The sequence below is a fragment of the Onychomys torridus genome, chromosome 1 (assembly GCF_903995425.1).
Source record: "Onychomys torridus chromosome 1, mOncTor1.1, whole genome shotgun sequence".
Classification (NCBI taxonomy): domain Eukaryota; kingdom Metazoa; phylum Chordata; class Mammalia; order Rodentia; family Cricetidae; genus Onychomys; species Onychomys torridus.
In genome coordinates this window covers 96,471,938-96,486,920 of record NC_050443.1, presented here as the reverse complement: position 1 = coordinate 96,486,920, position 14,983 = coordinate 96,471,938, and the positions used below count along the sequence as shown (strand labels likewise).

The 14,983-nt window shown below is 47.1% G+C and overlaps 1 protein-coding gene across 6 annotated transcripts in view; it reads left to right on the top strand.

Moving 5' to 3' along the window:
- The window catches only part of Syt17 (synaptotagmin 17), a 67,760-nt gene that overhangs the window by 40,423 nt on the left and 12,354 nt on the right, over positions 1-14,983 (top strand). For all 6 annotated transcript variants that reach the window (XM_036176911.1, XM_036176892.1, XM_036176914.1 and 3 more), the window contains exons 6-7: positions 948-1,068; positions 2,975-3,130. In XM_036176911.1, the coding sequence (XP_036032804.1) occupies positions 948-1,068; positions 2,975-3,130 (277 nt within the window). The remainder of the gene's footprint in view (positions 1-947; positions 1,069-2,974; positions 3,131-14,983) is intronic.

The window sequence follows — 14,983 nt, the reverse complement described above, 5'->3', positions numbered from 1 at the left end:
GCATGAAAATGAGGCTCCCATTTTCTAGGCAGCATGGAGTTGACCATCCTGGGTACTTGTGTAGATTTTTCTTAAGTGTCATAGCCTGACATAGAGGGAAGGGGTACTCTTTGGTAGGAGGGGTAATGTGCTGGGCATGGTCATGGTAAGGGGTAGGCTCTATAGTTAGCTGTGGGTTAAGAGTGGTACCTTTCCCAGGTAGCTCTCTGCTGGTTCAAGAGTCTGCAATCACTTCTCTTATCTAAACTACTTCTTTCCAGTTGTGTGACTTTGGACTGAGTCTCATTTCACCATCTACTAAATGAAGAACACAGTGTTGCCTCTTGGACTCATCGCGGAGACTCAGTTGGGTGTTACATCTAAAGCACCTAGCACAGTACTTGCCCATCACTTCTGTTGCCGCTGTCAAACTTCCTAAGAGCAGAAAACACTTTCTGAGATAAACAAGAAAATAATTGGATGCAGAAACTAAAAGAAGTCAAACACGGCTTAGTCAGTAAAACATTCTATTCCTGATGATCCAAGTTCAATCCTCAGGAACTCCATAAAAATGATGGGCATGGCAGCACATGCTTGTAATCTCAACATTGGGGAGGCAGAGACAGGAGGATCTGGAGGCTCAGACAGCCAACTAGTCCAGTTGATGAGCTCCAGACCAATAAGAGATCCTGTCTCAAAGGAGGTGGATGGCGTTGAGAGGATGACGCTCAGGTTTATCTGTCCTCTGACTTCCATGCAAACCCATACATGTGTACATAAAGGTGTCCCCCCCATGTGCACACATACAAACATACCCATGCAAAAGAAAAAGCACAAGAAAGAGGCACCCACTGTTGACTGACCCACCCTCAGCCACTCGGTCATGAGTTTTGGGAGTTTTGGCGTGCAGGAGATGCCAAAGGGGAGAAACTAATGAAGCAACCTTCTGACAATTTTCCTTCCTGCAGAATGAAGTGGAGCTGGGCGAGCTGCTTCTGTCTCTGAACTATCTCCCAAGTGCTGGGAGACTGAATGTGGACATCATTCGAGCCAAGCAGCTCCTGCAAACTGATGTGAGCCAGGGTTCAGGTAAGGCACAATCCTAGAATCATCTACATTTCTAAGGGGTTCTTTGTTGTTCAAGGGGCCCAGTTTTTTGTGTCCTGGATGCTATTAATAAGGTAGAATAAGAGTGGACAGCATCTAGAACTAGAATGCTAGTTCAAAAAGAAAAAAAATAAATGATCAGCTATATCTTAGGATGAAGCAGGTCATTGTGGGAACCCTATCACACCTGTGACCAGGTATAATAACTTCTGAAATCCATCTTCTCTTTGAACTTATGTGTCATTGAGAAGTAGTAACTTGCTTTCCCCACATCCTATGCCTGTAATGCAGATGCTTTGCTCTAGGTGGCGACAGCTAACAAGGTGGGCCCAGCCTGAGGGATTTTTTTTTTTTTTTGCACCTCATTTCCTGTGTACCATAATTCTTTATAAATTCCAGCTCTGAAAGAGCTATTTACTTTTGAGCAAAAGCCAGTTCAAACACATTTAACAAAAAGCCCAGATTCCATTCCATCTGTATGTAGCTTCTTCTGTGACAGCTGAGGATGCTATTGTAAATGAAACCATGATCGCTGGGCTCCTTCCCTTCAGCTCAGTGGTAGAAATGCTGCCCCTCCCCCCATCCAATAGACAAAGGAAGTTGTTTGCAATGAGATGACAGCCAAATCTAGACTACACCCTGTGTTCTCAAAAGCCACACTATAAAGTAGAGGCTTCAAGGGGGCTGGAGGAAGGGACACCACAGTGGTTAGCGCATCCCAGCTCACTGCAATGGAGAGGCAGGATGCTGAAGCAGAAGGAAGCCAGACTGCCTGCTGCAAAACCTGTCTGTGCTGCTTGCAAAGATGTGACCCTGGAGAAGTTACTTAACCTCTGGATATCTCAACTCCTTCATCTCGAGAATTGTACAATGATAGTATTTATCTCACTGGGTTGCTTAAATATTTAAATCCAATCACCTGCACAAATGCCTTTCTAACTATAAAATGACCAAAGTCTAATTCGGCCTTCACTCTTCTCCTCTGTATTGGCCTGCAAATGGCTTTCTGCTTTTGGATTGTCTCCAACCTGGTTCTGCCTCCACCAGCTAGACCTTGAGCAAATTGTCCCTTATCTTTAAATCTTCAGTTTTCCCCTTTATAAAATTAACACAATGCCTAAAACATGGGGAGGAGTTTAATAAGTGGTCGATGCGTGGAGGAAGAGAAAGGGAATCAGCAGATAAGAAGCTAGATGTAGTAACAGAACAGTCGGATACATGGGAGAATCATTATGTGAAAGCAGGGGTGGATTGATGCCTGGATTAATAAATGGATGAGTAAGTGAATCAGTGGGTAGATGGATAGAAAAAATAAAAACAGCTCAATAGTAGAACCCCTGCCTAGTGCAAGAGGCCATGGGCTCCATCCCCAGCATTGCAGACTATTTAGAGAATGGGAAGGGATAGATGGTTATCCTTGTACATAGATAATAACTTGGATGGAAGGATGGATGCATGGATAGATGGACAGATCGATGGATGGATAGAAGAATGGTGAGTGTATTAATGACTTGATGGATATATGGGAAATGGATGGTCAAAAGAGCAGATAAGTGCTTGTGTAGATGGATGTATGATTGGTTGAGATGGGCAAAAAGTGGATGGATGATGGATGGATGGATGGATGGATGGGTGAGTGAGTAGGTGGGTAGATGGATGGGTGGATGGGTGGATGGATGGATGGATGGATGATGGATGGATGGATGGATGGATGGATGGATGGGTGGATGGGTGGGTGGATGGATGGATGGATGGATGGATGGATGGATGGATGGGTGGATGGATGGGTGGGAGAGTGAGAGGAAAACTGGGAAGTTGAAGAGATGAGAGATGGCTAGATTATGTTTCCTCATCTCCAGTATTCTACAATGTTGTATCCAATCCTCAGACCCGTTTGTAAAAATCCAGCTGGTACATGGACTCAAGCTTGTGAAAACCAAGAAGACATCATTCTTAAGAGGCACAATTGACCCTTTTTACAATGAATCCTTCAGCTTCAAAGTTCCCCAAGAAGAACTGGAAAATGCCAGCCTAGTATTCACAGGTAAGGTAACATTCTAGACCCTGAGGAAGCTCTGGTGAGGCATGTTCAACTTGTTGCATAAAAACTGAAGGTGTCTAGAGAGAGTTAATGCCTAAGAATTTGGTGTCTGATGTTCAATTACCTAGGTTTGAACCAACTTCCTATCTAGAAATTTGGACAACACCATAGAGCCTAAACACAATTGTTATATAATTGTCAGGAATCCAACTCAAGCTAGATTCCTTGAAACTGCCACTTACCTACCCTGGGCCTCAGTTTCCTCATCTATAAATTATGGATAATATTAGCTCTTGTGTTATAGGTTTAGTGTGTTGAATAGATGATTTATGACCCTTCAATAGTATCTTATATATATTATGTCAGCTTTGATGGTGATGGTGGTGGTCCTGATATCAGGGAAGGTAGTGATGGTGATTATTCAAGTTGCTGGGTTTAATATAAGTATAGAAGACTGAGTGGTAGTGGCACACACCTTTAATCCCAACACTCTGGAAGCAGAGGCAGGTGGATCTCTGAGTTCGAGGCCAGCCTGGTCTACAGAGTGAGTTCCAGAACAACCAGAGATATACAGAGAAACCCCGTCTCAAAATAATTAATATATATGAAAGTGAGGTCACCTAATTCAGAAAGGAGAGTTATAAAAGGCATGAAGAAGCCAGGTGTTGGTGGTGCATGCCTTTAATCCCAGCACTCGGGGGCAGAGGCAGGTGTATCTGTGTGAGTTTGAGGCCAGCCTGGTCTACAAAGTGAGTTCCAGGAAAGACACAAAGCTACACAGAGAAACCCTGTCTCAAAAAACCAAAAAAAAAGGGGGGGGGCATGGAGAATATAATATATAAGTACAGGTGTCATGTGCCACTCTCTGGTAAAATTTAATCTACTTTTCTGGGATACAACTGTGTTTGATTTTAGGGGTTAGTGGTTATCTGTTACTGCATAACAAATCACCCTAAATTTTAGTAGCATAAATAAGTCATCACACATTATGTCATAGTTCCTGTCACTCAAGAGCCTGGACATGGAGCTGGGGTGGAACTCATGCTAGAGTGCTTGCCTAGCATATATGAGGCTCGAGTTCAATGCCTAGCACCATACAAATCTGGTGTGGTGGTGCTCACCTGTAATCCCAGCCCTCCAGAGGATCAGAAGTTCAAGGTCAGCCAAGCATGGCTTCATGAGCCCATAACCTCAGTACTGGGGGCTCCTTGACAGTAGTCATCAGATTCTCAAGGGAATAAGGAGTCAGATGGTAATCACCCTCCTCTGGGTTTCACATATATATGCACCAGTACACACACACACACACACACACACACACACACATGAAATTTTCAAATAATAATTGAAAAGGGCATTTTTGAAGTTATTCATGAATTTAACAAGTATGTATTAAACATCTTCTCCCTGCCCTGACACTGCTTCCAAGTGCTAAGGACAGAGCAGAAACCCAGTTGATCCCATCTGGGTCCTCAGGGTCACTTGGCCTCTTTATAGCCATCACTCTGCTACTTAGTGTTCTGAAATTATCAGTGAAGGTGTCTGGTTCCTCATAAAAGAAATGCAAATGTGGAGAAGTTTATACTTATTTGCAGAGGGTTTGAAACCCCTTAAATCTCACATAGTTAGTCTGTAAGAAAGAAGTTTCAAAGTGCAAGTGTACACACACACACACACACACACACACACACACACACACACACACTTCTGAGGTGACTGTTTTCAGTTGGGAAGCATTGTCAAAGCTCCATCAGAAAATGCCTCTCTCTCTCTCTCTCTCTCTCTCTCTCTCTCTCTCTCCTCTCTCTAAATTGCATTTATTTATTTGTGTGTGTGTGTGTGTGTGTGTGTATACATTTGCATATCATGGTGTCTGTAAGGGGCAACTTGACTGAGTCCGTTCTCTCTTTCCACTGTGTAAGTCCTGAGGATCAAACTGAAGTTGTCAGGCTTGGCACTTGACCCTCTGAGCTCAATTGCCTGTCCAAGACCTGTGCTCTTGACACACACAAAAGATGTGCTTAATCATACAAGCACCAAGGCTCACGCCCCTTCAGGCCAGCACCATGGCATACAAGCACCAAAGCTCATGCCCCTTCAGGCCAGCACCGTGGCAAATAGTTACTCTGGAGGAAGTTAGCATGGCTCCCCATGCCATGATGTCAAGGCTACTTACAGCAACATCAGAGAGCTTGAGAATGTAGCCAGTGGCCATGTCTCATCCCCAGAGACTGGACCAGAGTGCTGGGGCTGGGTGTCTACAGCAGATCCTCACCACAGTTTTGCTGCTCAGTCAGCCAGTCAAATGAAGTGCAAACACACTGAATGGAAAAATCCCACAAACCGTATCCATGGAACCTGGAGGGCAGTATATAGATGTAAGTATTCTAGTTTATTATTGGCCACTGTTCATCTCTTACTCTGCTGTATTTATAAGTTAAACTCCATCACAGGTATAATTCAGAGCTGGTACTGTGAGATGTTTGGGGCATCCGCTGGGCCTCTCAGATTGTCTTCCTACAGATGAGGAGTCTACCGTATATATAAAGATATTATAAAGTACCTCCAGATATTTCTAATACTTGGCTAGGGTACAGAGTCACAGCTAAGAGTGGGAACCACAGCTGGTTGGCATTTTACCTACAGGACTCTGGCTAGAATAGTAGCAAAAATGTGCATGAGTGGGTTTGGATCTAGACAAAGCCACAACCCCACCCCCCACCCCATGCTGCTCTGCAGGTCTCTGACTTTCTTTATTTGCTGTTTGGAGGAGAGTACTATTGCCTCCAGGCTAAGGATCTGAGTTCTAGCCCAGCCCCATGTTTCCAAACACTTCTCAGGGAAAGTCAGGTTGATCTGCAGTTTAAGTATTTGCTGAGAATCCCTGGGGAACCCTGTAATTAGCCTGGGGGCTGGGCGCTCTTAGCAGTTTCTTCTCATGGTGGGGGGATGCTTCTGCCTGCAGTCAGGTGATTTTTTTTTTTTTTTTTTTTTTTTTTTTTTTTTTTTTTTTTTTTTTTTACAGCTGGGTTTAGGGTTTAAAAAGAAAAAAAGAAAAGGAAGATTGCTTTCCCAACCTTGAAACATATGATTTCCTTTCTGGAAAATCCACAAAGGTCCTGCATGGAGGGGAATGTGAATTGGCCACAGAAGTGATTGGGAGGGAGGACAGAGGAGGGACAGTGTGGAGAAGGAAGAAGAGGAGGGAACTGGGGGAAGAAGGGAGGAACTGCTAGGAGAGGAGGAGAGAGGAAGGGAAGCAGGAAGAAGAGGGAAAGGGGAGAGGAAGAGACTCAATTCAATGGTCAAAACTTACAAATAGTCTATTACAAATGGTCTATTGCCACCCACCAATTCTACTTCTCTGTGTAAGAAGAGGGGCAGGGAATCTGCAGGAACTGAAAGCAGAGACCCAGATGTCTGTGTCCCTGTGTTCTCAGCAGCAGCATCCACACAGCTAGAACCACCCAGGTGCTCAGTGATGGACAGAGGATATAGTCTTTACACTTTACTCTTTTGGGGGCCCACCACCTAGATCCCAAATAGTCACACGGAGGCTTGTTCTTACTTATGAATGCCCAGCTGGCCTTAGTTTGGCTTGTTTCCAGACAGCTTTTCTTAGATTATCCCATTTACCTTTTGCCTCTAGGCTTTTACCTTTCTCTATTTCTGTGTATCTTTTCTTTCCTATTTTTCCATGTTTGGCTGGGTGGGTGGTCCCTAGCATCCTCCTCTCCTCCTTCTTTTCTCATTCCTTTCTTCTCTTTTTCTCCTTCTATTTATTCTCTCTGCTTGGCAACCCCACCTATTCCTCTCCTGCCTAGCTATTGGCCTTTTAGCTCTATTAGACCAATCAGTTGTTTTAGACAGGCGAAGTAACACAGCTTCACAGAGTTAAATAAATGCAACATAAAAGAACTCAACACATTTTTACATCATTAAACAAATGTTCCACAGCACAAATGAACATAACACATTTTCAACTAATATTCCACAACAGAAAGACAAAGAGAACCTGGCCTATCCAGACCATGAAATGCCCATTAGACCCAAAAAGGAAGCTCTTTGGATGCCTGCTACAACATGAAGCTTGAAGTCATGTGCCGTAGAATAAGCTAGCCAGAAAAGGACAAGCATCATGTAGATTAGTCAAAAATCTATGAGAATAGGGGCCTCTGGGCTTGAGAGCAGGGTATATAAGGAGCTGGGGGGGGGTTGTTTGTTTTTGTTTTTGTTTTTGTTTTTCGAGACAGGGTTTCTATGTGTAGCTTTACACCTTTCCTGGAACTCACTTGGTAGCCCAGGCTGGCCTCGAACTCACAGAGATCCACCTGGCTCTGCCTTTAAATAAATACAGTGAAGTGTGATAGAAGAAAACATCTGACATTGACCTCTGTCCTCCACACACACAAAACTCAACATACACACACACACACACACACACACACACACACACACACACACACACTCACATTTAGGGAGCAGGCTTGTAGAAAAGCTGAACACATCCATTGAAGGAGAGAGGAGGAAGCTAGTCTAGTCTGAGAGGGACATGGCTATTCTAAGATGGAGTTGTATTGTGGGTTTATTCTGGGGCACAGATGTCTCCCCAAAGTTTTGGCCCTATCCCAGTCCACCTGCCACACTTCTCTGCAGCTTCCACCTGGCCTCATTCAGCTGGGTTTTGTGAGCACAAGCCCCAGCTGAGTCCTGGAGAGAGGGCTCCAGGTTGTGCAGACTATGGAGGGGAAGGAGACATGGTTTGGTTCATATTTCACCTTTGCCACCTAGTCTGTAACACCAGGCAAATGATACTCTCTTCCGTACTTCAGTTTCTCGTCTCTTATGAGTTTCTAATTCAATACTTTATAGCATAAGCCTTGAGTATGCCTGCACATGGTTGATTGATGCTTAAGATTTACCAGATGCAATAGTGTTGGTGCTGACAATGCTAAGGCTGGTGGTGATGGTGCTGCTGTTGCTGCTGTACTAGTCATGATGGTGGTGGTGGTGCTGGTATTGATGCTGTTGCTGTTGCTGCTGCTGCTGGTGGTGTTGATGCTGAATGTAGTGATGATGCTGCCGTTGCTGGTGGCAATGATGATGGTGCTTATGTTAGATAGTCCTACCATAGAAGGATCGGACCCTGGAATTATAAGGACTTGGGATGAATCTTGAGCCCACCATTAGTCAGCTGAGACCTTAAGCAAGTGATTTTACCTCTCTGAGTCCAGCTTCTTCACATGTAAAATGTAGCCCATTATTCCTGTTATAGAATTAAAGGTGTAGGTCAGTGGCGCCATATACCTGTAATCCCAGAACTCAGGAGGCAGAGGCAGGTGGAGCTCTTACATTCAAGGCCAACCTGGTCTACAGAGAGAGTTCCAGGACAGCCAAGACTACACAGAGAAACCCTGTCTCAAGGGGGAAAAAAATGGAAAAAAAGAATTAAAGGCAGAGCAGCATGTGGACCTGTCCAGCTCAGACAGACACTTGAAAAACCCTATCTGTTGCTTTATTCACCTCAGTGTGTGGGGAGCTGATGTGCTGGCACTTTGAAGGTTCATGGCTCAGCCCAGTTTGCTGTACTTGTTGTCCCAGCACCTTCCTTACCTAGTCACCATTGCCCCGAAGTTACCAGCTGGTACCATGTCCAGAAACTGACATATCCATGCCAACCCAGCTGCAGAACCAGACCAGTGTGGCCTCCCACAGCATGCTATGTTGGCAGTGTGTGAACAGGTCAGAGGGAGAGCTGGCATCTGCACCAGGTTCCAGCCCCAGATCTGCTCATGAGCAGCAAGCAGCTGAGTGAGCAGCTTAATGCCCTCAGTCCAGCCAGAGGATCGTGAAAGTCACCCTGGCAACCAGAGACTAGGGAAGCTCGCAAAGGGGAGAGCTGGCTAAGGGTCCCCATCAACCTGTGTGCATGCATACCCCAAGTTCAGTGGGATTGGATATGACCCTCAGATGGTACAACCGAGGCTTTGCAAGCTGCACTGCACAGGTGGATTGTCACCAACTCCTCCACTGATCACTGGGGGACATACCCAGGGCAGACCATAGCACAGGCCTTGGAAATTGAGCTGATGGTGGAACCATGTCACACAGAAGGCCAGGTAGAACTTGTGATCTGAAACTAATTACTTTAGTTGTTTAAACATGAACATATTAATAGGGACTAAACAAGACCCAGGGTCTTATAGTGTTCAAATATATGTTGTAATAATGCAAAATGACTTCATTTATAAAGAACCAAGGAAACTTGAAAGATTCCTGGGGAAACATATAGTTGGTGATGCAGCCATAACACCACCTAGATGTTGGGGTTCTCCCAGGACTTCAGAGTAGCTGTGACTGCTATGCTCTAAAGTAGTGGTTCTCAACCTGTGAGTCATAACCCCTTTGGGGTTGCATATCAGATCTTTACATTATAATTCATAATGGTAGCAAAATTATAGCTATGAAGTAGCAATGAAAATAATTTTATGGTTGGGGGTCATCACAACATGAGGAGCTGTATTAAAGGGTCGCAGCATTAGGAATAAGGGCAAACCCTCCCTAGAAGAAGATAAAAATGAACTTGTCAGCAACCAGCAGAGAAATAGAAGTGTGGAGACTTTAGAACCGTAGAAGTGGAAGTGAAATAAAATGCTCACCCGATGACCCCACGGCAGATGGGAAAGTCAGTGAGCTGGAGTCAGGTGTGACTGAGAACCGCCACACCTCCTCTGCTGATGGGCTCCATCCTTCAATCACAGCCAGATTAAGTCCTTTCTCCCTTAAGTGACTTCGTTTTGGAAATTCATCTCAGCAATGAGCAAAGTATCTAATGCACTACCAGGGGGTGCGGGGTATGGGAGCACTGTGGGGGATGTGGAAGCACTGTGGGGGATGTGGGAGAACTGGGGGGGATGTGGGAGCACTGGGGGGGATGTGGGAGCACAGGGGGGATGTGGAAGCACTGTGGGGGATGTGGGAGCACTGGGGGGATGTGGGAGCACTGGGGGGATGTGGGAGAACTGGGGGGGATGTGGGAGAACTGGGGGGATGTGGGAGAACTGGGGGGGATGTGGGAGCACTGGGGGATATGGGAGCACTGGGGGGATGTGGGAGAACTGGGGGGATGTGGGAGAACTGTGGGGGATGTGGGAGCATTGTGGGGGATGTGGGAGCACTGTGGGGGATGTGGGAGCATTGGGGGGTTGTGGGAGAACTATGGGGGATGTGGGAGCACAGAGGGGGGATGTGGGAGCATTGTAGGGGATGTGGGGGAACTGTGGGGGATGTGGGAGAACTGTGGGGGATGTGGGAGCACAGAGGGGGGATGTGGGAGCATTGTGGGGGATGTGGGAGCATTGGGGGGATGTGGGAGCACAGAGGGGGGATGTGGGAGCATTGTAGGGGATGTGGGGGAACTGTGGGGGATGTGGGAGAACTGTGGGGGATGTGGGAGCACAGAGGGGGGATGTGGGAGCATTGAGGGGATATGGGGGAACTGTGGGGATGTGGGAGCACAGAGGGGGGAATGTGGGAGCATTGTGGGGGGATGGGATGTGGAAGCACTGTGGGGGATGTGGGAGCACTGTGGGGGGTGTGGAAGCACTGGGGGGTGTGGGAGCATTGTGGGGGATGTGGGAGCACTGTGGGGGATGTGGGAGAACTGTGGGGGATGTGGGAGCACTGGGGGGATGTGGGAGCACTGGGGGGATTTGGAAGCATTGTGGGGAGATGGGATGTAGAAGCACTGTGAGGGATGTGGGAGTGCTGGGGAGTCCAAAGTTCATCAAGCACACCTGTCCTGCAGCACCTGAGCTAGACAGAGTGAGAAAGGAAGGCCCACAGAAGCCAGGCCTTTACCCAAGTCTGTCTCAAATGCTGCACAAAGCCAGGGCCAGCCTGTGGGCTAGACCTGTGCTGGAAATTAAGCAACAACAACAAACACACACACACACACACACACACACACACACACACACACACACACACACACCCCTCTTGTGGCTGCATCCACCTAGAGCTGCTATCAAAGGGAAAGGCATAGCTTGCAGGCCACAGGCTAGTGTCACTGTCTGGCATTTCCAGGAAGCCTGTTACTGTCTAAACAACCTTAGGCTTGGGAATCAGCAAGCTCAAGTCCCACAGCTTAGCCACAGTGCCACTAAGAGCCTTCTCCTCTTCTCTTTGGTCCCTATTTTTCACCTATCAAGATACAAGTAAAATCCATCTCCAGGGCCAGTGGGAAAGGTGCTCACTGCCAAGCCTGATGACCCAAGGTTGATTCTCAGGATTTACATGCTAACAGAAGAGAACCAACTCTGAAAAGTTATTCCCTGACTGCCATACCCCTCCCTCAAATCAACAAACAAATGACCATAGTAATAGTGATGGATACATCACTTACCAGACACTGCCCCAAGGGAAACTCTTGAGTAATCGATCCTGAGAAAGAACCATCTATTCAAAAAAGGAACATTCTAGACAGAGAAAATGACAAGTGCAAAGGCCCTGGGTCAGAAAGGAGCTTGTTTTGTTCTTAAAAGAGAGAAAGAGAAGGCCAGGGTGTCCAGATCAGAATTAATGAAGGAAGTGGATTATGCAATGCTGGGGCTATGGTAAGGAGTGAGATGCGAGTATTTATCCAACACCTACTGTGTACCTATGGCTGCAAGTACTGGGGAACAGATATGGCTCATGGCTCTGTGAAGGACTGGGTAAGACAGTGTGCATGCAAGGACTGTGCACAGAGCAGATGCTCCGTGGGTGTCACTTTCTCGCTTTTCCAGTTTGTAAGTCGACATGAAAACTTCTTCTCTGGGTCTCAGTTTCCTCAGCCCCCAGCATTAGAGCAAGGCGTGGCTGCTTCTGTGGGAGTCACTCTTGGAGAGGCTTGGGCAGAGGCATCATTCACCCAGAACACACTCAGGAGTGAAGGACAGGCAGGAGCTGGGTAGATGGCTCAGTGAGTAGCTGGAGGACCTGAGTTCTGATCCTTCGAACCACATAAAGTGGGGTATGATGGCACACACCAGTAATCTCCACACTGGGAGATGGAGACAGGATCTCTGGGGCTCACTGGCCAGCCAGGGTAGCCAGCCAGTGAGCTCCAGGTTCAGTGAACAACCCAGCCTCAAAAAGTAAGTTGGAGAGGGTGATTGAGCAGGACATCTTATGTCAACTGCTCACATCAACATGTGTGCACACACCCATGAACAGATGAATGAGAAGCAAAGGAACAGGCTTCCCTTCCAGCTTCATCAACAGGTGTCCCATACTGGCCACAGGAGGGACTTTGAGACTTTGTGGCATGTCCTTTAGAATCCTGAGTACCTAATAGGCCTATGTGCCTTGTCCACTGGCCTGGCAGCCCTTGTGTCTGCTGTGGGATAGACCTCATCCTGTTTAATGCATTGGAGTCTATAGGAATCTGTAGGTGATTCATGGGTGAAGTCCCCTCCCATTTTTATTTAAGGCTACTCTTGACCTCTTGGTGGACTCTGAGTGAGGAGAGGCAGGACACCTGTCATGTGTCTGGATAACCCGGTGCTCAAATGAGAGCACCCCTGCCCCTTGTCACAAGAGGTATTCCCAGCTGGACCTAGTGGCTCAGCCTTGCAATCCCAGCCACTCAGGAGGAAGATGGAAACTTCAAGGCCTGCCTGGGGTACAGAGTGAATTCATAGCCAGCCTGAGCAACTTAATGAAACCCTGTTTCAAAATAAGAAAGAAAGAAAAACAAAAGGGCTGGGAGTGCAGCTAAGTGGCAGATTGCTTGTCTAGCATGCACCAGGCCCTGAGTTCAATCCCCAGGACTACAAAGGAACAAAAGTGTCCCTAAAATCCAACTGAGTCCCTGGGGAGTCTGAGAACTTTTCCAAGTTATTCAGCAAAGCTGGACAAGAAAGTAAAACAGAAGTCAGGGGACTCTTAACTGAGAGGCAGGGACTTGATGGTCCCACAGTATTAATAGCCAACCTTTATAAAGTGCGTAGTGTCTGCCTGGCACTGTCCCGGACACTCTGTAACACCATCTCAGTGATCTTCACAATGACCAGATGAAGTAAATGCCACTCTGTGCAAAATGCATGAGACCAAAAGTATTTCAGATTTTAAAAATTATTTTGATTGTTTGCATATTCATAATAAACTATTTTGGGCATGAGACTCAAGTCTAAACATGAAGTTCATTTATCTTTCATCCACACCTGATACATATAATCTAAAGGGAATTTACAAAACAAGATTTCATGGTGTGACATCTCTACTTGTAGCATCGAGTCTATACTCAAGAAGTGTGAGATAATGGGTGATCGAATGAGGGGTGCTCGTATCTTACCTTATCTGTGCTGTTATCAGCCCATTTTGCAGGGCTGGGGAGATGCCCAGGAAGTTCAGATGACTTGCTGAAAGGCTAGAGGTTGTGTATAGTTAAGGGGAGGCTCGCTGCTACGATAGGTCAGCCTCCAGGAGAGGCTCTGTGCTTTGCGGCAACAGAAGCTTGCTACTTCCCTGCACAATGGTCCTGAGGCTGCTTCCATGTGTGGCTTCTATGCTGAGGTATGCCCCAGGCTCTGCTATGATCTCAAGCTTTTCTGGCTTTCATTTCCAACCACTTTGTGCAACAAGGACAAGAGAGAGGGACAGAGAGCTGAAGAGGGATGGGCATTGATTGTTGCATGGGGAGATTTTTATGCCAGGACTGGAAGGAATGCATATCCCTGCAGGAGAAGCTGGGAAATGTAGTCCAGCTGTGCAGGCCAGTGAGAATGGCCATCAGGCTTTGAGGATTACACAGCCTTCTCAGCCTTCTCTGCAGTCAGCAAATAGCAAAGCTATTCGGTGTCTCACATAGTTTGCTCTGTTTCCTCTCTGGCCTTCCTGAGTGCTGTTTGCCTCCAAGACAAGGGCCAGAGTCCATTTTGGGGGTCCCATCTCTAAATGCCTAGTAGTAACCCGGGATGCCCTGAGCAGCGAGCGGTCAATTTAGACCTGTGGTTCGCTGACTTAACCCTCCAGAAGATGTCTGGCAATGTCTGGGGCCATTCTTGGTTGTCACAGCCCAGTAGATGCTACAGACATCTAGTGTATGGTAAAGGCCAGAGACACTGCTAAGCAGCCAGCAGTGTACGGCAGCGAGGGTAACGGGCAGTTCCAGCGCCAGTGGCAGTGCTGCTGACATGGAGACATCTGAGCCAGAACTGGGGTGTGGCGTCTGTCCAGAAAGGTAGGCACAGGGAGGGCAGAACTCAGGGGCTTCTGCCTTCCCTGTCTGGGGCTCAGCTACTCTGGGGCATTTTTTTCCTTACCTGCTAAGTGTGAAGAACTCTCAGGGAAGCAGGGGAGTCACACTGCCAGCTCCTCGTTGTGGATTTCAGCCCGTTTTCCCAGCCTTCCCGTCTCCACCTACAAAAATGTGTGCAAACAGAAATGTCTTCCTCCACAAACAAATCCTGCAGCCCAGCTGCCATGGCCTAGGCAGGTGGACTGTGGGCCCAGCAAAGGAGGAGGGTGGGAAGCCTCTTGGGGAATGAGGAGATTTTACCAGTCAGCTTTCTGCTCCTTCACCACCTTGTGGCTCATGGGTGCATGACACCTATATATGGGGACACAAAGGGGCCACATTATAAAGATACGGAACCCCGAGACACCAGGCTGGAGAGAGATCAGTTAGTAGAATGCTCCCTGTGTCGAATGCTTGCTGTGTGAGCACAAGGACCAAACTCAAACACCAGGAACCCCAGCACAGGGGAGGTGAAAACAGATGAACCTCTGGGGCTCACTTGGCAAGCTGAGGCCAATGAAAGACCCTGTCTCAAAACATCAGATGGGCTGAGGAATAACACCTGAGGTTGACCT